The sequence below is a fragment of the Delphinus delphis genome, chromosome 10 (genome assembly GCF_949987515.2).
Source record: "Delphinus delphis chromosome 10, mDelDel1.2, whole genome shotgun sequence".
Lineage (NCBI taxonomy): Eukaryota > Metazoa > Chordata > Mammalia > Artiodactyla > Delphinidae > Delphinus > Delphinus delphis.
The window spans coordinates 68,344,345-68,367,689 of NC_082692.2; the positions used below are offsets into that span (position 1 = coordinate 68,344,345).

The following is a 23,345-nucleotide window of genomic DNA, read 5'->3' on the forward strand; positions in this document are numbered from 1 at the left end:
GGTTGGAACAGTACAGCAAACGCTATTATTCTATAATAGCTAACAGTGCAATCATAAGTGAAAATTTGCCTGTTTAATACCAACTTGAGCTGGGTCAAAAGAAACACCTAAAAGGAAACTTGAGTTGTTGAGTGGGAATTGACCGTAGAATACATTCAATTTAAAGGTTCAACCAAAGAAAGAGTAAACGTGACTAGGCAAAGACGTTTCTAGAATCCTTATTCTAGAAGGATAATCTCAATCTCTATCCAGCCACTGAGGACATACTGTGACGGAAATGCCATGCTCTGCATCACCCCTCCTAAAACTTATTTTCTCTGTTGTGCTTCTACACTATCTGCCTGGAGACACCGAGAAAGATGGGGAAATGGGCTTTACTGTGGGTCCAGGGAACACCTACTGATTTTTACCCAAAGTGAGGACTCTCAAAATGAAAGACAAACAACTATAGAGAAAAGTAAACACAAAATAAAAGCCTCTGAAGTCCCTCTGAGAACTAACAGGGAGAAAGCAATTCAACTGAAATAGCAACAATCTTTGAACTACTTGAAACAGGCAGCCCAACCTGGGTCAAGATGCAAAACAATGACAGTAGAGTTCTTAGATCAGTCAGTTAAGGAATTGGTGTTAAGTGCCACACATTATTTTTAAGAAAGCAAACAGTGTTTTTTTTCCCTCCAACTCTGTCATAGTTTTAGTGTTCATGTAGCTTAAAAATGGTATCATTAAAACAACCTCATACATGGCTATAAGCTCAATTATCAACAGAGGTAGTAAACAAAGGAACTCCTAAGAATAGATTTTAAAATGGATCAAAGTGTGACTGTACATTCAAAACCCTAGAGCCACATAATCATCCCCAAAATGAACTGTTTTAATTTAAAAAAGCTTAAAAAACACAATGACAATGAAGCACTGATGTGCCTTAGGCACAGTCCCATATCAGTGCTGACTTAAAGCTATGTTCTCTCTTTCCAAGAAAGAGAAAGCAGAGAACAAAGTTCAATCTACAATGGGAAGGAACAGAAAGAACAAAAAGAAAACCAAAAGGGTGCTTTCCAGCAACCTAGATTATTCTTCGTTTTCAGGCCACACCAGTGGAAATGCTTATTCTTCTATAGGAGTCTTTTCTTCACAACCTTTATTTTTTTTAAACTGCAATCTGCTGAACAAGAGATGCCCACATTTTCACTGGCAGGAGAGCCACTTCTGTGCAGTTTTTGCTTACTCAGTGTGGGTCCTCCTTCCCTGAAAGTGCAAAGAGAGCAAGCCGACACCTGCAGGGCCCAGAGCCCCAGGACTATTTCAGCTCCACTTGTAGAGCAGGGCGAAGGATTTGCTGCATTTGTGCTTCAAAGATACAGCTCACTTTGGTTGTCCTTCTCAGTTGGCAAACTGTTCATAAAAAGCAAACTTGATCCTCTCTATGTGATGGCAAAGTTTGATGGCAGGGCCCAGTTTTAAGTCCATGCACTCTTGAACGGTGGGAAGGGTAAGGAGCAACAGGGCCTGCCCATCAATTTCCTGTTAAAGCATAAAATACAAATCATCTGTGATGTGCATATGAGTGGCAGCTCGACCATTACAGCCCTGGTTCACTTCGCTTTGTCAAAATCAAAAGTCCCTGTGCTTTTCCTTTCATCACTTTTTCCCTTTAAATAAGTATCACACACTTCCTTTTAAATGCCTCTCATAGTCCTCCATACTAATCAATCTTCAGAATTAGTAATAAAGGGGACTTCCCTGGTAGTCCAGTGGTTAAGAATCTGCCTTCCAATGAAGGGGATGTGGGTTCAATCCCTGGTTGGGGAACTAAGATCTCACATGCTGTGGGGCAACTAAGCCTAGGCACTGCAACTACTGAGCCCACACGCTCTGCAGCCCGTGTGCCACAACTACTGAGCCTGTCTGTCACAACTAGAGAGCCCGTGTGCCGCAACTAGACAGAAGCCTGCATGCCACAACTAAGACCCAACACAGCCAAATAAATTTAAAAAAAACAGAATGTGTAATAAAAGTTGTACCAAGGGTAAGAATCCATTCTGCTCTGCAGAAATCCAGTAAATTAACTAGCCTAACAGTAACCGGCAACTAAATGTGCCAGAAGAAATATCTTTTTAGAGGACTCTTTCTAAATCTGAAAGAAAATATTACCTATAAACTGCAATGTTTTCCTACTCTGTAACATTCATAAAAGCCTGACCAGCTTTTCAAAAGATGTTCAGTTTTGAATCTCCTCAATTATCAAAACAAAATTTATTTCAATATTTAAGGCCACAGACTATTTCTGTTAGAGCCTAACACATTATAGATGTTACTTATTTTTTAAAACAAGCAGATCGTTATTCTGGAAAAGAGGAGGATAATTAAGTATAGCATGCGTAATTTTAAGCTATTTAATAGGGGATGGAAACAAACTCTTAGGAAAAATGAGAATGCAATAATAATCTGCTTCAACTATGGAGGCAGTCAGATAAGTAACTTTTTATCATAGTTCTACTCCGGAGAAGGGAAATAATTTTTTTTGTTTTGTTTTGGATAGAAATATTTTTCCTTAGACTTGTAAATAAATTGCTATTACCTCCACAGACCTCTGCTAAAGAGATACATTACTAAAACCTCAAGGTCTTTGTGATTACCTGGTCTAGGAATATTCTTGCTAGCGGAGCACAGTCGGTGGATCTGATGAACCGCACAACATCCGCCACACTCCACTTCAGGGGGTTACTGTCCAGGTGAAGCCTTTCAGAAACTTCAATCCTTATTTCCTTCATTCCCCACAACAAAAGCAAACCAAATGGTGTTAGAACTATTTCATTCTAAGAAAGTCTCTACATAAAGTCATAACCCTTTAAGGCAGGATTTAAAGTGGTTTTAGGACATGATTTCTCCCAGCAAGGATGGCAAAGGTCCATACACACTAGCTAATCAGGAAATGTTTGTCTTTTATAATAAGAAATATTAACAGACAAGAATTCATCTCAAAGTTTCAGCACAAATAATTTGGACAATTTAACAGAGAAGAATAGTTTTAAAATCTTCCACTTGTTCCTTGGTTTATTTCAGGTCACTCTCTGGCAGGGTGCAGAAGTAGATGGGCTGGTATTTCCAATAAGAGAAGGCTTAACTAAATTATCAGGAGAAATCGTTTTTAACCACTTCTGTTCACAGACTATATTTAAAAAGCAATCCAGTTTTAAAACACTAACTTAACTGCCATTCTTATAATGCATGTATGTGTTAATATGCATGTATGAATCTACCAAACAAAATGGTTTAATCAGAACCAAAAAGATAACTTATTACTACAAAACCATATATATTACGAAAAATATCAAAAGGCAGCTTTCCCTAAACTAAATGACAAGTTACTAATAAACTACCAATGAAACTTTTTTTTACTTAAAACAAGCAGCCATTCTGAGAGAGACTTTCCTCCTGATAAGTAGTTGATCTCCAAATAATCCTTGAAATGCAAGTAAATCACTGAATTTGGGATGTTTTTAAAAAAGACCCAGGAAATTCAACTGAAGCCATAGTGAAATAAGTGTAACACCAACATCATTAACGGTTAGATTCTAGAGGGAAATTGTCAAGAGAGAAAAAAAGACTAGTTTTAAAACGGGTACCTTTGGTGAAGGAGGTTTATTCTCATCATCAGAAAATGAAAAAGTGCGAAGCTCTCTTTTTCTTCTCTGTCTGTCTGGAGGCAGTGATGTGGATATCTCACTTTGGGTGGGAGAGGAGGAGCATGATTTTTTTTCTGACATTTCTGACTCTTCCTGTAGCTCATCCTGTTGCTCAGATGTACTGCCCTCACTTAGGGAATCATCATCCCCTTCATCTGGGTCATCCTCATCTTCACCTCCACTTCCCTAGAGGACAAGGAGAGAAGTCTCATTGAAATTCAGGACAAATCAGTTCCTGGACCACGAGACCATCTTCCATTGGCCGGAGATCCAAATAGAAAGACCTGCAGGTATTCCTTCTGTCTGTATTGTAAACCAGGGATCGCTTGGCTTCTAGACATTACAGGTACATCATAGATCTCGTACCTGGGGAGAGCCCGCTGGGGTATTATCAACAGATGCAGAGGAGCGTTTCTTCTTATGAACAAAAACATTTTTTCGCCTCTTTCTCCTCTTACTCGCTTTTTTCAGGGCACATGCTAAGTTACTATGCCCACCAGGTGGCCTCCCAATTCTTTTATTTTTCTTCTTTCCATAGTAGTGTGCTAAATGTGAATGACAAAGAAAAATGAAGTAGCTTCATTATTTTTGTGTACCTCAAACCACAAGAGATTCCACTAGCATAGCACAACATGGGTACAGTGTATTTGATTAAGGTTAAATTCCATACAATGGAATAATCTTGACTATAGATTCTGAATATACAGTTTGATTAGTAACTGACAAATGCATAAACCTGAATAATCCTCCCCCTAACAAGATACAGAATATCTACATTAACCTAGAACGTTTCCAGGGTCACTTCCTAGTTAGTCCCCCTCACCAGAAGTAATCACTATTCTAATTTCCATCACTATAGACTAGTTTTGCCTCATCTAAGGAATCATTCAGTAAATACTTTTTCCAACAAGGCTTCTTTCACTCAGTATAATTTTTTTTAAGTGTTTCTTTTTTATTTAATTTTAACTTTTCTTTTTTTTTTTTCTGCGGTACGTGGGCCTCTCACTGCTGTGGCCTCTCCTGTTGCGGAGCACAGGCTCCGGATGCGCAGGCTCAGCGGCCATGGCTCATGGGCCCAGCCACTCCACGGCACGCAGGACCCTCCCGGACCGGGGCACGAACCCGTGTCCCCTGCATTGGCAGGCGGACTCTCAACCACTACATCACCAGGGAAGCCCTTTTTTTTAATCTTTGGCTGCATTGGGTCTTCGTTGCTGCACGTGGACTTTCTCTAGTTGTGGTGAGCGGGGATTACTCTTAGTTGCACGGGCTTCTCATTGCGGTGGCTTCTCTTGCTGTGGAGCACGGGCTCTAGGCGCACAGGCTTCAGCAGTTGCAGCACGTGGGCTCAGTAGTTATGGCACATGGGCCCTAGAGCACGCGGGCTTCAGTAGTTGCGGCGCGCAGGCCCTAGGGCATGCGGGCTCAGTACTTGTGGCATGCGGGCTCTAGAGCGCAGGGTCAGTAGTTGTGGCGCATGGGCTTAGTTGCTCTGCGGCATGTGGGATCCTCCCAGATCAGGGATCAAACCGCATCCCCTGCATTGGCAGGCGGATTGGCTTCTTAACCACTGCACCACCAGGGAAGTCCCAGCATAATGTTTTTGGGTTTCATCTATGTTGTGTGTATGAGTAGTTCATTTCTTCATATTGATGAAGAGCATTCCATTGTATGAATATACCGGTTTATCTATTCTCCTGCTGATGGGCCCCTGGTTGTTTCCAGATTTTGGCAATTATTAAGTTGTAGTGAACATTCTTGTACAAGGCTTTTAGTGGGCAATGTTTTCATCTTCCTTGGGTAAATATCTAGGAATGGAATTGTTGGATCATATGGTAGACATATGATTACCTTTAAAGAGACTGCTAACCGTTTTCCAAAAGGGTTATATAATTTTACACTCCACCAGCAATGTACGAGAGATGTAGCTGCTCTGTACACCTCTGCCAACATGTGGGATTGTCAGTAATTTTCATTTTAGCCAACCTAGTGGATATACAGTAATTTCTTATCGTAGTTTAAATCTGCACTTCCCTGACAACTAATGCTACTGAGCACATTTTCATTTACTTATTGGCCATGTGCGTATCTTTTTTTGGTGAAGCGCTTATTCAAGTCTTTTATTCACTTTTTAAAATAGTTTTCTCTGTTTAATTTTTTACTGAGATATAATTCACATAACATAAAATCCGTCATATGTACACATTCAGCAGTCTTTAGACACAGACTATGAATGAATACACTGTTGTGCAGCCATCACCACTATCGAATACCAGATCATTTTGTTTCTCTTTCTATTTACTTATTTTTAAATTGAGGTAAAAGTCACATAACAAACAACTAAATATATAAAAATGTACAATTTAGTGGTATTAGTGTAGTCACAATGTTGTACAACTACCAGCTTTCTCTAGTTTCAAAACTCCTCTTTTTATTGAGTTGTGAGAGTTTTTAATATATTCTGGAGACAAGTTCTTTGTTGGATATATGGATTAAGAATATCTTCTCATCTGTGCGCCCTCAGGGATGCCAAAACAAACAAATAAACAGAATATTTTCTCCAGACTGTGGAATGTCTTTTCCTTTTTATAAATAGTATTATTGAGAGCAAAAGTTTTAATTTTGGTAATGTTTAATGTATTAGTTTTTCCTTCAGGTTAGTGAATTCTGTGTCCTCTCTAAGCAACCTTTGCCTAGCTCAAGATCTTCAGGATACCTCTTTTGTTTTCTTCTAGAAGCTTTATAGTTTAGCTTTTACATTAGGTCTATGATTAATTACCTTGAATAAATTTTTGTATATAGTGAGGTGGAGCCAAGGAGCTCTGTTTTTGCATTTTCGATTTGGATATCCAATTGTACCAGTGCCATTTGTTGAAAGAAATTCCTTTCCCATTAAATTTATCATTTTTGTTGAAAATTCTTTAACTACATAAGTTTGTCTCTATTTCTGGACCCTCTATTCTGTCCCATCACTCTATTTGACTATTCTTTCATCAATACCCCACTTTTGATTACTATAGTTTATGGTAAGATTTGAAGTCAGATAGAGTAAGCCCTCCAACTTTACTCTTCTTTTTCAGGATTGTTTTGACTATTTTAGGTCCTTTGTATTTTCATATAAATTTTAGAATATAGAGACAATTCCAAAAATGAAATATATGTAGTTTAGCTCTGAGTTACATATTAAAGTAATATCAAAATATAATGTAATTTTTTGCAAAAAATGAATACTAAAGGATATAAATCCATTTGATATCATTCAAATTACTAATTGGGAAAAATTATAAAGAGTCCTAAAATCTAGGCTAATTTCAATTATATCATTGTGAAAGATAAATTCAAGACAAAAAGCATAACATAATCCACATACATCCAAAGGCTCTAATTGGTGTACTTATACATGTGCTTATATGAACAGTACATTTCACTTGGCCACTAATAACCATTGCAATTTACTAAACTAAGTGCTGAATCTGACACAATAATAATAAGTTAGACAAACTCTGCTCTTAAGGAGTTTATAATCCAATAAATATAAGTAGAAACTAGGTTAGATACTCTCATATGATTTTGTGATTCATATACTAATTAGAAAACTTGTCACGCTAAATATGGACCTTGGATCAGCAGCATCACCAGCATCTGGGAACTTGTTGGAAATGCAGACACTTAGGCCCCAGATACCCATGGCATGATGAAACAGAACCTCTGTTTCAACAAGATCCTCAGAATTTGCACGGCCCCAGATACCCATGGCATGATGAACCAGAACCTCTATTTCAACAAGATCCTCAGAATTTGCACGCATGATAAAGTTTAAGAGGCCCAAAATTAGAGACCCCCTAAAAGAAATCTTCAAGTTTAACAAGGTAAAATCCACCTCTGTATTAATTCTCCTAAGTGACATCAGGGCTTGTGGGATTTAAGGATTTAAGGAAAAGTAGGATCAGAATTTTGTGTTTGGGTAACAATGCCTTGACAAGACTCCAAATTAAACATTTCATTCTGAATGCCTTTTTTTTTTGCCGTTTCACAAAAGAGAAGACAAGCAATGAGAGGCAGCAGGTGTTGTTATGACATACTCCTGCCTCCTGCCCAGCACTCTCACCCCAATGTCTGCACAGCTAGCTCTCCTGCTTCCTTCACTTCCTTGGCCACCTGTATGAACAGCACCCCACCTGCTAGCCTTCCTCACTCTCCTACTTTGCTCATTTTGCTTCATTTTTCTCCATAGTACTTCCCTCTATTTGTTCACTTGTTTATTATCTATCTCCCACATTAAGATGTAAACTCAGTGAGGAAAGGAATTTTTTTCTTTACATTTGTATCCCAGTGCTACAACAGTGGCAGCACACAGTGGACCCGTAATAAATACATGCAGACTGTATAAACAGATTCCATATCCCATTAGATGCAACAGTTAATTTATATACACTCTGTACATAAAGGTTGGCAAACTAGGGCCTGTAGGCCAAATGTGACCCATGGCCTGTTTTGGTATGGCCCACAAGCTAAAAATAGTATTTACATTTTTAAAAGTGTTCTTTTAAAAAATTAAAACAAAACAAAAAGAATATGCAAAAGAGATCCTATGACCCGTAGCCTAAAATATTATTATCTGGCCCTTTATAGAAAATGTTTGCATACCTCTGCTATATCTGAATGTCTGCAAAATAAAAACCTTCTAGGATATGAGATATGGTCAGCTGCTACAGTTAACAAATTTAAAAAACTTGACTCACTATATTTAGTCTTTGTAAGTACAGAGCAGTTCTCTGAACACTTATCCAGAACCATCCGTGGACCAAAGAGATTAGGACAGCACTCCAGTTTGATACAGGTTTGCCGGCAGAATTCAGTCACCCGATCTGCTGTTTTCACTATCTCGACAGTAGCTCGGTAACTCTTTCCTTTGTATCTGCCATTGGAAGACATCAGATACCAAGTTTATTGGGCTAGTGATTACAGAGAAAAATCAAGTATATTAACAGACCTGAAAAATATTTTTGCTTCTTAGAATATTCTATGTCCTTTACAGTTTGAGGACTCTGAAAACAATGAGGAATTTATATTGTACTTAAATTTATAATCTAGTAAGCTATGACAACTAAAAGCTGACTTTTTAAATTAGCAAAGTAAGGTCCCCGCTTTCTGTTCCTATGTTTAAGGTTTTCAAATAACTTCTACACTAACCACTAAAAAAACAGTGACTTTCATTAAGTCTTCCTTGACCCTACAGTAGTGGTTCCACGAGTATGGCCCACGGACCAATATAACCTGCCAACTGTTACCCATCCATGACAAGATAAGGTCAGAAAACAAGAGCAAATGTTTTATAAACTTTCACAGTAACTTGCAGAAGTAATTCTATGGCTCTTAAATCTAGTAACAAAAAAGCTGTTCCTGCATTGTATGTCTTTTGAATTCCGTATTTTTGTAACTCATTTTTACCATATTTTATAAAAGTATAATAGGATAGCAACTTAAAAAAGAAAACAAACGTGGTCCTTTACCACAAATAGTTGAAGAAGCCCTGCCCAAGGGAACGTAAGTACCCTAATATTATCCATGGAAGAATCAATTCTGTGACCTGTTAAGCATGATTAAGAATAAAGGGCAGGGGGGGCTTCCCTGGTGGCACAGTGGTTAAGAATCCGCCTGCCAATGCAGGGGACACAGGTTCAAGCCCTGGTCCGGGAAGATCCCATAGGCCTCGGAGCAACTAAGCCTGTGCGCCACAACTACTGAGCCTGCGCTCTGGAGACCGCGAGCCACAACTACTGAGCCCACAAGCCACAACTACTGAAGCCTGTGCGCCTAGAGCCTGTGCTCTGCAACAAGAGAAGCCACCACGATGCAAAGCCCATGCACCGCAACAAAGAGTAGCTCCTGCTAGCCACAACTAGAGAAAGCCCGCATGCAGCCAATGAAGACCCCTAATGCAGCCAAAAAAAAAAAAAAAAAAAAAAGAATAAAGGGCAGGGGAGCCTACTCACTTGGCCTTGAGGACTTCCCCACATCCATGCCACACAGAGTCTTTGTCCAGCTGCAGCTCCCGAAGGACACGACTGGGTTTATAGGCTGCATTGATCAGTAAAGTGAGGACCTGTGCTCCATTTTTAAAGCAGAAATATGGGTTGGGGAGGAGAAAAGCAGATGATTAGAACCTTGCTATTCCCTAGAATGTCACCTAGGTGATTAATTCTAGTCATATTAATTGACAAACGTTAACAAAATAATAATACTGAAGATATGACAGTTGACCAAAGTTGCAAATAAGACAGTAATGAGACCCTCTTAAATATTCTAAACATTATGGTCAGGAAGAAATAGGCACCACAAATTTAAAATTACTCTAGCATTTGCTTCCAAATCCTTTCCTAGTCATGGTACACACAGAAGCTCCGGCCTCCCCAGGCACAGCCTCACCACCCTAAGGGCTGATAGGTTTGGAACCCTCACATCTCTTACCCACAGTGCAGCACCCTGCCTGGGAAGCTCAAGTCCAGCAGATGTGTATGTAGTTCTATCACGGTCCCAGGTTAATACCACACAGCCTCTCAGGCTTAGACTACTCTCATGTTCACTCCTGCCTGGTCCTCACGTGGCCTCTGACAGAAGACCTTTCTACACTGACAGAGGTGAACCTGCCACGTGAAGAACTGCTTAGGTGAATGTTTCCTATGGAGCAAAAATAATTATGTGCCTAGTTCACTGTCCAATACATGAGAAAAGTGAGTCACTTTTGATAAAACCTAGAGTTGTCACACCTACGGCACGCTGATCCTTGTCTGGATGAGTCTACCAGACTGCTGTAAAATTTCTTAAATTCTTCTACTCCAGGCGGGAACCTTACCTCTCTGAGGACCAGGACACAATTCCCGGGTCCCACACATTGAGGCAGCTCAGCGATCCTTCCTTTGTTAAGATATGGCCCTGAGAAGCAACGGTGGTTGAAGTATATCTTTGGACAGCAATATTTTCCATTAATCATAACTGAGAAATGAAGAGAAACAAATATTCAGAACAGAATAGTTTTCTACCCTATGTTTCCAAAGCTGAATTACTGAAGAAAAAACCCAGCATATCCACCATTACATAAAGTCAGGACTTAACTTATTTTGGAGTTTAACATACTGTCTGAGTGTGAAATACCTTATACTTACAACAAGTCTATTATAGAGCTATCACTCTGCTGAGATCAACAACATCCTTACTGCAGATTAACTCCTGGTTAATGCAACATTGTTCCAGAGCCCCACGCTTCTATCACTACAGGAAGTGGAGGATTTACTTCAAGAACTCATGATGATTCCTGAAGATCAACGACTCAATAATCGATTCTAGAATATTTCTAGACAGTGATGGTGAATATTACCCAGAACTACAGTTTGTCCCCTTAAAACTACCAAACTAGTATGCTGGTAGCATTTGGTGATGTGGGAGCCCACCCATCACTGCGATTCCTCAGAGGGATAAAAGCATTCTGTGACCACATCTCTAAATTCTTTAGGTATTACGGGGTATAACTAGGCCTAGAGACCCTTCTCTTCAACTATTTTTCTGTATGAATACTGTACTCCAATATAAGATTTTTTTAATTCCCTCATATGAGTAGTTGGCAATTCAGCTACTAAATGTAAAAAAATTCAAGGACACTAAAACATTTTCCATTTTCATATAAAGCAAAGAAAGCTCTTCTGATGGACACTGCCCTGTTAATCAAAAGGAAACGAGCGTGCACACTGCCCAGTGTTGATAGCACCCTGAAGTACATAGTGTTCATTCTCTAATTAAGAACCCAGTCTTAGCACAGTGGTCAGCATGTCGGTGCCTACTTCTCCATTTGAACTCTGTCACCCAGATCCCCTCAGGGGATGCTCCCTGCTGCTGGGAATGTTGGGAGTTTACAGCTCTTAGTTGTGAGTCTATCCTGGAATATCTCTCAGTCCAGAACTGTCCCTCAGTAGGAGAGAGCTACCTTGCCCAAGGTCCCACCCTTTGTGAGGTGGGGAGGGAGAAGCAACTCACTTCCAATAACTGACCAAGGAGGGAGTACAAGGGTGTGGCCACCACACCTCTAGGGACACACCACTGAGGGACACTCAGTGGCTATACCAGCTCCAAGGCTCCCTGTGGGACTGGAAGAGACTTCTGTTACAACTGCACTGTGACTCAACTTCTCCCTCTGCCCAGTCCTGCATCTTTTACCCTTCCCAGGAGTGTTTCAAAAAGCACTCCCCAATGAAACTCCTGCATGCAAATATCAGAGTCTCAGGCTCTGTTTCCAAGGTAACTTGACATATGACAAAACCCAAAGCAAACACATTTTGGCTGTGGTCACATGAGATATTAATGTCTTAATTCTTTAGTTTTAGTAGGTATTAGAACGTTCAGTAACATGTCAAAAATAAGGAGTCATGCAGCCCTGATCCTCTATGTATAAATGATGTTATGAAAAGGCAGTGGGTAGAAGAGAAAAAAGTGCAGGTTTTGAACTTGAGAAAAATTTGAGTTCCATTTCTGACCCTTCTACTGTAAGCTGTGTGAACTCTTTGAGCTTTGGTTTCCTTTCTTTTCTAGGCATTTACTAAATACCACCCAAATGCCTAATCTGTGCTAAAACACACAGAGCCAAGATGCTAAGCATTATACAACCAGCAAAGTGGTGTCAAGAGTAGTTCCAAGGAGCCCTGGTCAAAAGGCTTGGGCCTCCAGCAAGGATCCTTGTCTTATTTATCAGGCATTGCCTCTGGAACAATCTGTTTTTCAGTGTTTTTTTTTTTTTTTTTTAATTGCAAAATATATATACAAAGTGTGTATATCATAAAAAGGGTTTAAAGAAGAATAAATATCTATCTCTTAACCACCCAGTTTAAAAAAAGAGCACGATCTGAAAAGCCTAAGTTTCTTTATTTAAACTCAGGGATGATATATTGACCTCCAGAGCCTTTAACACTGACAAGTGATCAGTAAATAATGGCTAAAATATTATAATGTCCATTTATAATGGACAGAAATACCAGCCTAAAGATAATTATTAAACTAAATATATCTTAGACAATTATAACTCTTTAAAATCACAATTAAGAGACCCCTCTATAAAGCTACAACCCATAAATCAAAGGTATTGTTTAATAAGTTATTTTTAGATATAGTCCATTAAAAGAAGCTAAAGGTTGTCTTTTCCCTAAGATTGCATGCACTTATACCTGAGTCTGTGGAGCTCAGCTCCTGATTCTTCAGACCCTCATGGACAGTCCTTGAGGATGGTATTCTGCATCAAGAAAACACAACAAAATAATGAGATAATTCCTAAGGTCAGTAAAATGTGAGGATTAGTTTCCTTCAAATCTAAGAAGAAAACAAATGTGGCAGATTGCAAAACTGGTAACAAAAGGTGCTTCCTCAATTGTACTTTTTTTAGAAACAGCAATTGTTTTAAAAACCATGGACATGTTCTAAGGGGACAACAGTCTGTAGACAGTACTGTGATACTGCATGTTCCAATGAACTTGCATTCATGTGAGCAACAAATTATAGAATTCCTTGTTGGATTCTTAAACTGCAAGTAAACTACAGATGGTCCCCAATTTACAGTGGTTCTACTTAACGATATTTCCACTTAACGATGGTGCAGGAGCAATATGCATTCAGCAGAAACCATACTTTGAATTTTGATCTTTTCCCTGGCTAGTGATATGCGGTACAATCCATGTTCCTGGGCAGCAACCCAGTCAGGCAGGAGATCACAGGGTAAACAATCAATACACTTACAACCTTTCTGTTTTCTGCTTTCAATACAGTAGTCAATAAATCACGTGAGTATTCTTTGTGGTAGATGATTTTGCCCAACTGAAGGTTAATGTGTAAGTGTCCTGAGCACATTTAAGGTAGGCTAAGCTACGATGTTTGGTAGGCTAGGTGTGTTAAATGCACTTTCAACTTATGATATTTTCAACTTAACGTGGGTTTATTGGGACATAATCCCATTATAAATCGAGGAAGATCTGTACTTGTTTTTTTAATAGATGAAGAACAGAAGCATTTTTATATAGGGTCTGTTTCCTTCTATCAGTTTCAAAATTAAAGACAAATTACAAAAACAGAATTACACCATATGCAGCAATCACTGAAAAAGGCTAATTTATCTTTTCAGAATACTTTCTCACTAAACCTTTGGATCAGTCTTGATGACTAAGTCAAGGAAAAATCCAAAGCCAGTTTTTTTGTCATTGCTTTCTCAGTCCTCTAGCTGGGTTAGAATGCTGCAGCCTTTCTCTCCACCACAATTGGAGAGAAATTATTTTATTACTCACATAGCCATGAAAGCAGCTATAAATTATACAGAATTTGCTACAGACTGACTGAACTGTGTTCTCTTAAATTCATATGTTGAAGCCCTAATTCCACCCCCACCCCATGTGAGTGTGTTTGGACATAGGCCTTTTAGGCAGTAAATAAGGGTGGGGCTCTAACCCAATAGGATCAGTGGCCTCATAAGAAGAACAAGAAAGAAAGAACTCCCTTCCTCCTTGCTCCTGCCATGTGAGGACACAGTGTGAAGATGGCTATCTGCAAGCTAGAAGAGAGCCTTGACCAGGAACCAAATCAGGCTGGTACCTGATCTTAGACTTCCAGCCTCCTGAACTGTGAGAAATACATTTCTGTTGTTTAAGCCACCAGTCTCTGGTATTTTGTTCTGGCAGCCTGAGCTAAGACAGAATTGAAAACCCAATTTTTAAAAATACACATGCACACAAAATCCCTTGTATTTTAAAGGCACCACTAATTCTTTGCTTTTCAACAGTGTGTATGAAGGAATGCTACAAAGGGCTTTTTTTAAAAAATATTTATTTGTTTATTTACTTGGCTGCACTGGGTCTTAGTTGCAGCATGTGGGATCTTCGTTGCCACGTGCGGGATCTTTGTTGTGGCATGTGGGATCTAGTTCCCTGACTAGGGATCGAAACCGGGTCCCTTGCATTGGGAGTGCAGAGTCTTAACCACTGGACCACCAGAGAAGTCCCAAAGGGCTTCTTAATGGGAGACAGAAGCACTCCTCTGAGTGTGACTTTTCTTGTAGAGTTGTTGTTTTCTTCCTCAAGTTCTTTTCACTGTGACAAATCATAACCTGATTTAAAATTTTGTGTTTTCCTTAACAAATACCAGCATAGAGACTCTATTTCCTCTCTTATTCAAATGTCTTCAGGGTCTAAAAGCCAAAGAAAATTCAATTTGGGGAATATCTTGAGAATGCATTGTACCCTTTTATATATAATGCCACTTTAGGAAATGCTCATATTGTAAGGAGAAGTATATAAACTATCAAAAGCTGAATTAAAGGATTATGCTTCCATCTGAGAAAACAATATATGAGGAGATATATTCTCTGAAATAGTTATTTCTTCTTCTAGATATTTAACTTTCAAATGTCAACTATTCAAACATACTATCACTTACTGTTTTTCTGGTTGAACCACTGCAACTTTCCTCTGTTTGTGTACTGTACAAAGAAAAAAAATATATAAATGTCAAGAAAAATTAAAAGACAAAGGAAAAGTTATATATGCATTAAGCTAACTTTAGCTTACAGCTGGCCTTTGAACAACATGGGTCTGAGTATATGTGGATTTTTTTCAACAGTAAATACTGTAGTACTACACAGTCTGCAGTTAGTTGATTCCTCAGATACAAAACCTCAGAGACAGAGGGCCAACCATGGGACCTGTGCATTTGCAGATGTTGGTATCCATGGCAGGTCCCAGAACCAATCCCCCACATATATGGAGGGACAACCATACGCAGTTCACTGGTCTTTAGTGTATTCACATAGTTGGGCAATTATTACCACAGTCAATTTGAGAATATTTTTATCATCTCAAAAAGAGACTCGGTACTCCTTAGCAATCACCTCTCCACTTAACCACCCCCGAGCCCTAGGTAACTACTAATCTACTTTTCCACTCTCTAGATTTGCTTGTTAAATCATAAATGGAATCATACAACATGTATGATTTGTGACTGGCTTCTTTTACTTAGCATAATGTTCTCAGAGTTCATGCAAGTTGTGGTGTGTGCTGACACCTCATTCCTTTATATTTCTGAATACTATTCCATGGTGTGGAGATACCACATTTGTTTATCTATGCATCAGTTGATGGACATTTGGATTGGTTCCACTATGTACATTTGTGTACAAATTTTTATGTGGATATATGTTTTCATTTCTCATGAGTATATAGCTCTATATTTAACACTTCGAGGAACTGCCAGATTGTTTTCCAAAGCAGCTACAGCCAACTCCTGTGCTATGAGCTCCCCCACAAAGTGGCCCACATGACAAGAAACTGAGGGAAGCCTCCAACTGACAGTCAACAAGGAACTGAGGCCCTCAGTCCAACAGCCCACAAGGAAATGAATTCCTGCCCACAGCCATCTGAGTAAACTTGGGAGCAGATCCTCCCCCAGTTGGGCCTTGAGATGACAAGAGCCCTGCTGAGGCCCTGAATGCAGCCTCACCAGAGACTCGGATCCAGAGGTCCCAGCTAAGTTGAGTCAGATTCCTGACCTACAGAAAATGTGAGATAATAAATGTTTTGTTGCAATGAATGATTTCCTATGCAGAAACAGATAACCAGAATATCATTTTATTTTTCTCTGAAATGTCCAGATTCATCCTACTTGGTAACAGCCACACAGCAAATTATTTAACAATCAATCCTTTGACCCAGAAATAGACAGCTACCTCGTGCTCGGCGAGGAGTGCTGAGGGGATGGCCATTGGTTTCACACCAGCCCAAAGGAAATATATCCATGGATTCCACATTCACAATAAATTCAGGTATGGGTTTCTTAGAACCTGTTTAGATTTAAAAAAAATTTTTTAAAGACTATTAAATAGCTTTCTTCATAAACTACTTTCTAGACAATGTTCTAGTAGACAGTGTTCTACTGTTGCAATAATACAGACACAAAGTCTCTTAAGCAAGTTCCCTTTACACAGAAGTCATACTTTTTCATGTGTGACAAACATTAAGAGAAAAAGCAAACTGTCCCCCAAGCGTAACTGTATAAAGACCAAAACAGGTAGTCAATGTACAGGGTGACCCTTAGTTAGGGAACAGCAAATAAGCACCTAGAACTACCAGTAATATCATTCAGATGGTTGACAAATATGGTCGTCAATTCCACGAAATAACTGGAAAATAAAAGGCAAACGTTATAGTTCTACTCAATAAAAACATTACTTCTGGTACTCAGAAACAAGCCAGAAGTTAGACTGGTGGGCTCAAGTCAGAAAGTGATGTAAACAAAGTTGCTCAGCAGGGGTTGCATAAACATGTACATCCAATACTGTCCTTGACACCTATGTTAAAGGCCAATTCTACAAACCGGGAACAACAGCAAGGACCGAGTCTGACTACTCAGCAGTGAAAAAAAAGAAACCCAGGCATAGTTAGCTGTAGTGCTGAGTACTCGCATACTACTTTCTGTCCACAAACCTGTCCCATCACTGAATATTACTTTTAGCATAATATATCTTTTCAATTTTACATACTTTTTGGTTCTACTGGTTGGGGGCAACCAAAATATAATCTCTTGAATAAGCTAGTTACTAATGCTCATGCTCAAGTATTTTGGTCACATCAAAATATATGCTATTTAACTTGTATTTTCCCGTTCAAGAAAACAGGGGGCCATATAAGTGAAGGCTTTTATTCATATTCATTTCCTAAAATTTGAAGGTCAAGGACAGGAGGATGAATTTTTAGCTCAGAGTCTTACATTACAAATTAGAAGTCTCTGAACAAGACCCCTATTTAGCTAATCAATTAAGTTTAACAAGCCACATTACAGGGGTAAACAGGAAGGCAAAGAAGAGTGGTCAGACGAAGGCTTCTCAGGGGTGTTGACGCTTACCCTCCAACTGGAGCCACAGGTAGGAGCCTCTCACTGCAGTAATGGTGGCAACGCACACTTCTTCAGGGAGAAGAGGGTTCACTGCCTCAAGCTTCATGTTCTCCTTAAATTCATGCTCAGAAATTGACTAGAAGATAAATTAATCAAATACATACTCAGTATTAACTCACGTGCTCATCTGAGAGAACTTTCCAAGTAACAGTTAATCCTAGAGCAACTCCTCCATTCCACACCCCAGGGTAACTGTCCCTTTCCCTCCCTACAGAAGATAAGATTTATCCTCCAGAGGGTAAAACAACAGATCCCTGGGCAGGAGGACACAGGAACTACTGAGGGCATGCATGCTGTCCAGAACAGAGATTAGCATGTGGAATGCTGAGGCCCAGTCCCTGCTACTACCCTCCATGCGAGCAAATGGAAGAGACTTCTTGTGGCAATATGAAGCACAAGAAGGAACACATAAAGACATGGATTTAGGTTTCCCCAACAAATGGCCAGACAGATCTTACCCAATAGGGAAGTTCAAGGTTGACAAGCCCCACCCACATGCTCAGAGCTTCCAATCAGCTTTTTCTTTTAGTCTCCCATTTCTTAAATATAAGCAAGCAAATTCCACCAAGGAATTACCAGATATCTAAACATATGAAAACTAGAGACCAAAACAGACAAAACAAGCAACTTGGAGAAAACAGATTATGTAAGAAGAAAACTCACAAAAGGTGGGGGTAATTAACATCCTCTGAAAGATGAGAAAAACTATTGCATCTTTAAAATAAGAACAGTATGTTATTAAAAATATTCAGAAATAGTTTTTAAAAAGTAAAAATGTGATATCAAAAATTAAAAACTCAAAATAAGGGTTGAAAGATAAAGTTTAGGAAATCTTCCAGCAAGCAAAGCAAAAAAAAAACCCCTAAGAAACAGGAAAAGCGGTGGGGGTGGGGAGGGTGCGGCAAAATTGGAGGCCTGGTCCAGAGGGCCACCAAAATGAGAATTCCCGAAGGAGAAGAGAGAAAAAGAAAAGGAAATCAAAGAAGAGATCCAAGGGAACTTCCCAGCACAGAGAGGCGCAAGTTTCCAGAGAGAATGTGCTCTCCACGCCCCAGCACATGGGTGAAGACAGGCCAAGCCATAGCTTGACACTGAAAGGGAGTGACAAAAGAGATTCTATAACTTTCCAGGGATAGAGAAAAGGGCAGGTCATATATGAAAGATCAAGAATAAGAATGGCTTTCAACTTCTCAATACCAACACTATAAGTAGAAAACAACTGAGGTTTTCAAAATTCTAAAGTGAAATAACTTGCATTCTAAAATTCCACATTGAGCCAAACGATCAGTCAAGTTAGTAGAGTGAACATATTTTCAAACACCAAAAGTCTACTAACACTTACATCTCTTGCATCCCATTTCAGGAAGCTACTGAGAGACAGGCTCCATCAAAACAAGGGAGTAAACCAAAAAAGAAGAGGCCATGAGACATATAAAACAGGAATCCCAAGTCCTAAGAAGAAGGAGAGGTAATTCCTTCGGTGACACAGCAGAGCAGTTTCCAGAATTAAAACTACATGGCAAGCCAAGACAGTAACCTGTCTAAAAAGAGGTTGCTAAGAGGGGTGTCTCTAAAAAATATATATTAGACATGACAGATTTCCTGATACGCTAATAGTTTTGAGAATCTACTGGAAGGTGTGGGAAGAACTAGTATTATAAGCAAAGAAAACTAGGCTATGAAAAACAAGGCAATTATTAACTTGAGGACAAATAAAAGAAGAAAATACTATACTGCTAATCTGTGAGTAACACCTAAATGCCCATGATAATGTAAATACTCAAATTCAGACTTAACCGAGAATTGTAATATCACTCTAATAGGAAGAGCAGATAGGTAAGACAGAGGAGAAAGGTAAGGTAAAATAGCTAGATTACTCACTTACTGTAATACAGAATTGAGAGACACATCTAAAATTAACTCAAAAGATAGCCGCGAATTATAAGTGAGGAAGTATAAATATGAGAAAAACAAACAGTGAGAAGAATAGGAAGTGAATACTTCTGGGAAGGGAAGCCATGGAAAGGGACAGAGCAGGAAACTGTTGTTTTACGTTCTAAGCTTTTTACTGCTGTTTGGCTCTGTAAACCATAAATAAGTTTAATAATTTTCTCTCCTTAATATTTCATCATTTTTTCATATCAATGGACCATCAAAACTAATCATAAACTAAAATTTTAAATTCACATGATTTCAACTAATAAAAAAAACCAAATTGATAAACTGTTAAGCTAATTAAATTAACAAATTAACTTCCGCAGCAAATGAAATTTTCCTTGGACCATTTTATTACAATCAACGAGAGGCGTTTTGGGGTTGCATGAGAGAACTGGCTTCAGAGTAAACATCATTACAGCAAGGGAAGCACAGCAGTCCCCAGCAGCCCAGAAGCAGTGGCCCTGAGGGGACAGGATTCTCACCGGAGGGAAGCACCTCTGGGGAGCAGCTTCAGCACCACACTGTTTGAGGTAGTCGGCCCAATCAAAGTCCTGGCCTGGGTAGCCTAGGTAGGGACAAAAGAGCAATGATTCACACCTCACATGCCTGCCTGGCTTTGCCACTCTGCCAGGTGTCCACCCACAACTTCTAATTTTGCTAATTTGAGGACTTCGATCATTTTAGAGAGGGGAAATAACACCCTATTAAATCCAAAGTATTAATTTTATAAAATAGAGCAACTCTGGATAAATTTTTAAACTCACACTTCAAATTAGGCATTTATTTGAACAATATTTTATATGATTAGTTGCTGACAATTTACCAAAAGAATTTAAGACAGTTATGACTGAATTTGATTTGTGCTAATAAATCCCACCTCTAAAGGAGAGAGACCCAGGGTCTAAAGGAAAAGAGCAACCTACAGCACTATCTAATCGGTGAAGACTTTTTTCTTTCGTAAAGCTATTCCCTTAAACATGTCTTAGCAACTACTAATATTCCCAGCACAGGTTTCAGATTCGTGTTCTATAGAATCTCAGTGCTCTATAAGCTGAATCATGAATTCATTTCAGGAAAAAAGCTGAGCTTAATTCCCCGCTTAAGCCTACAGGTTCTTGGCAGAAGCCCTTCTAACCTGACACCCTGATGGCACCGGCTCTGTGCAAGGAGCTGGACTGAGTCTGGCTGCCCCGCCGTGTCTGAGCTCACCTCCGCTCCCCAGAGCTCAATTTACCACAGGCACAGAGCAAGCTACTCAAGAGCACACCAGCCTACAGCCAAACAGCCCATGCAGTCACCTCCTCTGCCCACCTCAGAGTGGCACCATGTTCTCTCTGCCTCCCCCTCAATTCCTGACAGTAAATTAACTACCATTTTTAATTACATAATCTACTACTTTCCTTCCACTGATATTTACAAAGACAGCTGAGTTGTCTACAACAATGCTGAGAGAGGTGATATCTTTAATTTTTTTTTTCTTCTCATGTAATGGCAGCAGGCAGGATAAGGAACTTGGGATGTTCAGAGCATTCTTGCAAAGCAAGAACTTGCTCCTGTAGGTATGTCCCCCCAACCATCACCACCAGGCAGGCACTCCCACTGTCTGTTCACTGATGAGGGAGAACCTGGGGAGTTGTTACGGTTTTCCCCTATTTACTCATTGAAGGAACTGCCATTCTCACTTTTGCTTCCCCCGTGACTAGTCCAATGCCTGGCTCAAAGCAAACATTCCACAAAATGTTTGATGGATGAATGAAGGCTGAACGGAAGACAAAGGTTCAGAGTCTGTGACTCTTATTAACAGAAAAGAGCACTTCCAGCCCAGTGTTCCAGCAATCACCATTTAGAAAGTGAAGCTATGTTTTACTAAGAGCTTACCAATAAAGTATATACACGGCCAGTCAAATAATCTGATTTGCTGACATAAAAATCAGATAAACACCTTACACTTCCAGATACTCTAAGTTAAAAAAATACCTAAAATTTCAGCTCAAATAAGTCATATTTAGTAACCTTGATTAAAGGGTCAAAGATTAAATTTTGCAAAGTTGCAAACATGAGGAAAATGAGTTGCTACCTTCCTACTTACAGCCTGAGTTCTACTTTTGACCATAAATCTCCCTCTGAGGTCCAAAGAGTCTCCCTCTAAGAGGAGGCCCAGAAACCTAAAAATCAGTAATCTACCTCCTAACTCTGGCTCTAAGGCCTCTTCTCATAAATCAGCTCCCAACACTCATTGCATCCTACCCTCACCCCTGTTGCCTCCCAGCAGACACAGATGGAATGAACTAAGGAAGCTGCATGGAACCCCAGGATGTTATGAAGATATTTATCAAGGTAGTAGGACATACTTTATTTACTAGGTTTCTTTTTTTTTTTTTTTTTTTTTTTCAGTATGCGGGCCTCTCACTGTTGTGGCCTCTCCCGTTGCGGAGCATAGGCTCCGGACGCGCAGGCTCAGCGGCCATGGCTCACAGGCCTAGCCGCTCCGCGGTATGTGGGATTTTCCCAGACCGGGGCACAAACCCGTGTCCCCTGCATCGGCAGGCGGACTCTCAACCACTGCGCCACCAGGGAAGCCCTAGTTTTCTGTTTTTTTAAAAAATATTTATTTGGTTGCACCTGTCTTAGTTGTGGCAGGCGGGCTCCTTAGTTGTGGCTCGCCAGCTCCTTAGTTGTGGCATGCATATGCAATCTAGTTTTCTGACCAGGGATTGAACCCGGGCCCCCTGCATTGGGAGCGCAGAGTCCTAACCACTGTGCCACCAGGGAAGTCCCTATTTACTAGTTTTTAAGCTTAATTTATAACTTTTAAATATGTAGATACTGGAATATAGGTCTTTGTTTACTCTTGTCTTGGGCCCCCAAAACATTAAGGACAGGATTGGGTGTGAGGAGAGAGGGGGACAAAAGATCCAGGTAAAGCCATCTGATAAATCTCATTTTGAAGCAAACAAGTCAGAAAAGAATGAATACACACCAGGAGGGGGACTGATGTGTAAACCATTCTTCAGACCCCACTGCACAGGGAAAATACCAGGACTGTCAGCATGACACACGAAGGATCGCTGTGCACGATTCTCTGGTCGCAAATCATCCATTTCCACCAGAAAATACTTCTCATCAAAAACCTGTATGTATGATTTAACACATAAAATAGACAAATTTTGATTTTTTAATTGGGGTATAGTTGCTTTACAATCTTGTGCTAGTTCCTGCTGTACAACGAAGTCAATCAGCTATATGTGTACATATACCCGCTCCCTCTGGGACCTCCCTCCCACCCGTCCCACCCATCTAGGTCACCACAGAGCACCAAGCTGAGCTCCCTAAGCTATACAGAAGGTTCCCCCTAGCTGTTTTACACATGGTAGTGTATATATGTCAATCCCAATACGTGTATGTTTACGCATGCGTGTGCACACACACACACACGTCATTTCCTTGGCATAGCTGAACGTGTTACAAAAGTTAATAGCCACATTAATAGTAACATTAAGTGTTTTTTAATACTACTACTAAGCACTCAGTAAATGTTATCTCTGTGTCAGGCACTGTTTAAGTACTTTTTTTGTATTAATTCAGCTTTAATCTTCCTAACACTCTAACGAGGTACCATTATCAACCCCATTTTGCAGAAAAGGAAACTGAGTTTAAAAAGCAGTTAAATAACCTGCTCCATGTTACACTGACAGGAAGAAACAGAACCTAGATTTAAATCCAAGTTGTTGAGCTCCAAACAAA

General features: G+C 39.7%; 1 protein-coding gene across 3 annotated transcripts in view; it reads right to left on the reverse strand.

The window, feature by feature from the left end:
• Positions 1 to 852: 852 nt before the first annotated feature.
• Positions 853 to 23,345, reverse strand: part of SFMBT1 (Scm like with four mbt domains 1) — a 126,081-nt gene continuing 103,588 nt past the window's right edge. For all 3 annotated transcript variants that reach the window (XM_060022683.1, XM_060022681.1, XM_060022682.1), the window contains 13 exons: positions 22,582 to 22,732; positions 20,084 to 20,166; positions 17,613 to 17,739; positions 16,438 to 16,551; positions 15,153 to 15,195; positions 12,902 to 12,966; positions 10,546 to 10,685; positions 9,686 to 9,795; positions 8,432 to 8,607; positions 4,056 to 4,234; positions 3,630 to 3,875; positions 2,640 to 2,768; positions 853 to 1,524 (listed from right to left, as the gene is read on the reverse strand). In XM_060022683.1, coding sequence (XP_059878666.1) covers positions 1,384 to 1,524; positions 2,640 to 2,768; positions 3,630 to 3,875; positions 4,056 to 4,234; positions 8,432 to 8,607; positions 9,686 to 9,795; positions 10,546 to 10,685; positions 12,902 to 12,966; positions 15,153 to 15,195; positions 16,438 to 16,551; positions 17,613 to 17,739; positions 20,084 to 20,166; positions 22,582 to 22,732 — 1,704 coding nt within the window. In that variant the 3' untranslated portion in view covers positions 853 to 1,383. The remainder of the gene's footprint in view (positions 1,525 to 2,639; positions 2,769 to 3,629; positions 3,876 to 4,055; positions 4,235 to 8,431; positions 8,608 to 9,685; positions 9,796 to 10,545; positions 10,686 to 12,901; positions 12,967 to 15,152; positions 15,196 to 16,437; positions 16,552 to 17,612; positions 17,740 to 20,083; positions 20,167 to 22,581; positions 22,733 to 23,345) is intronic.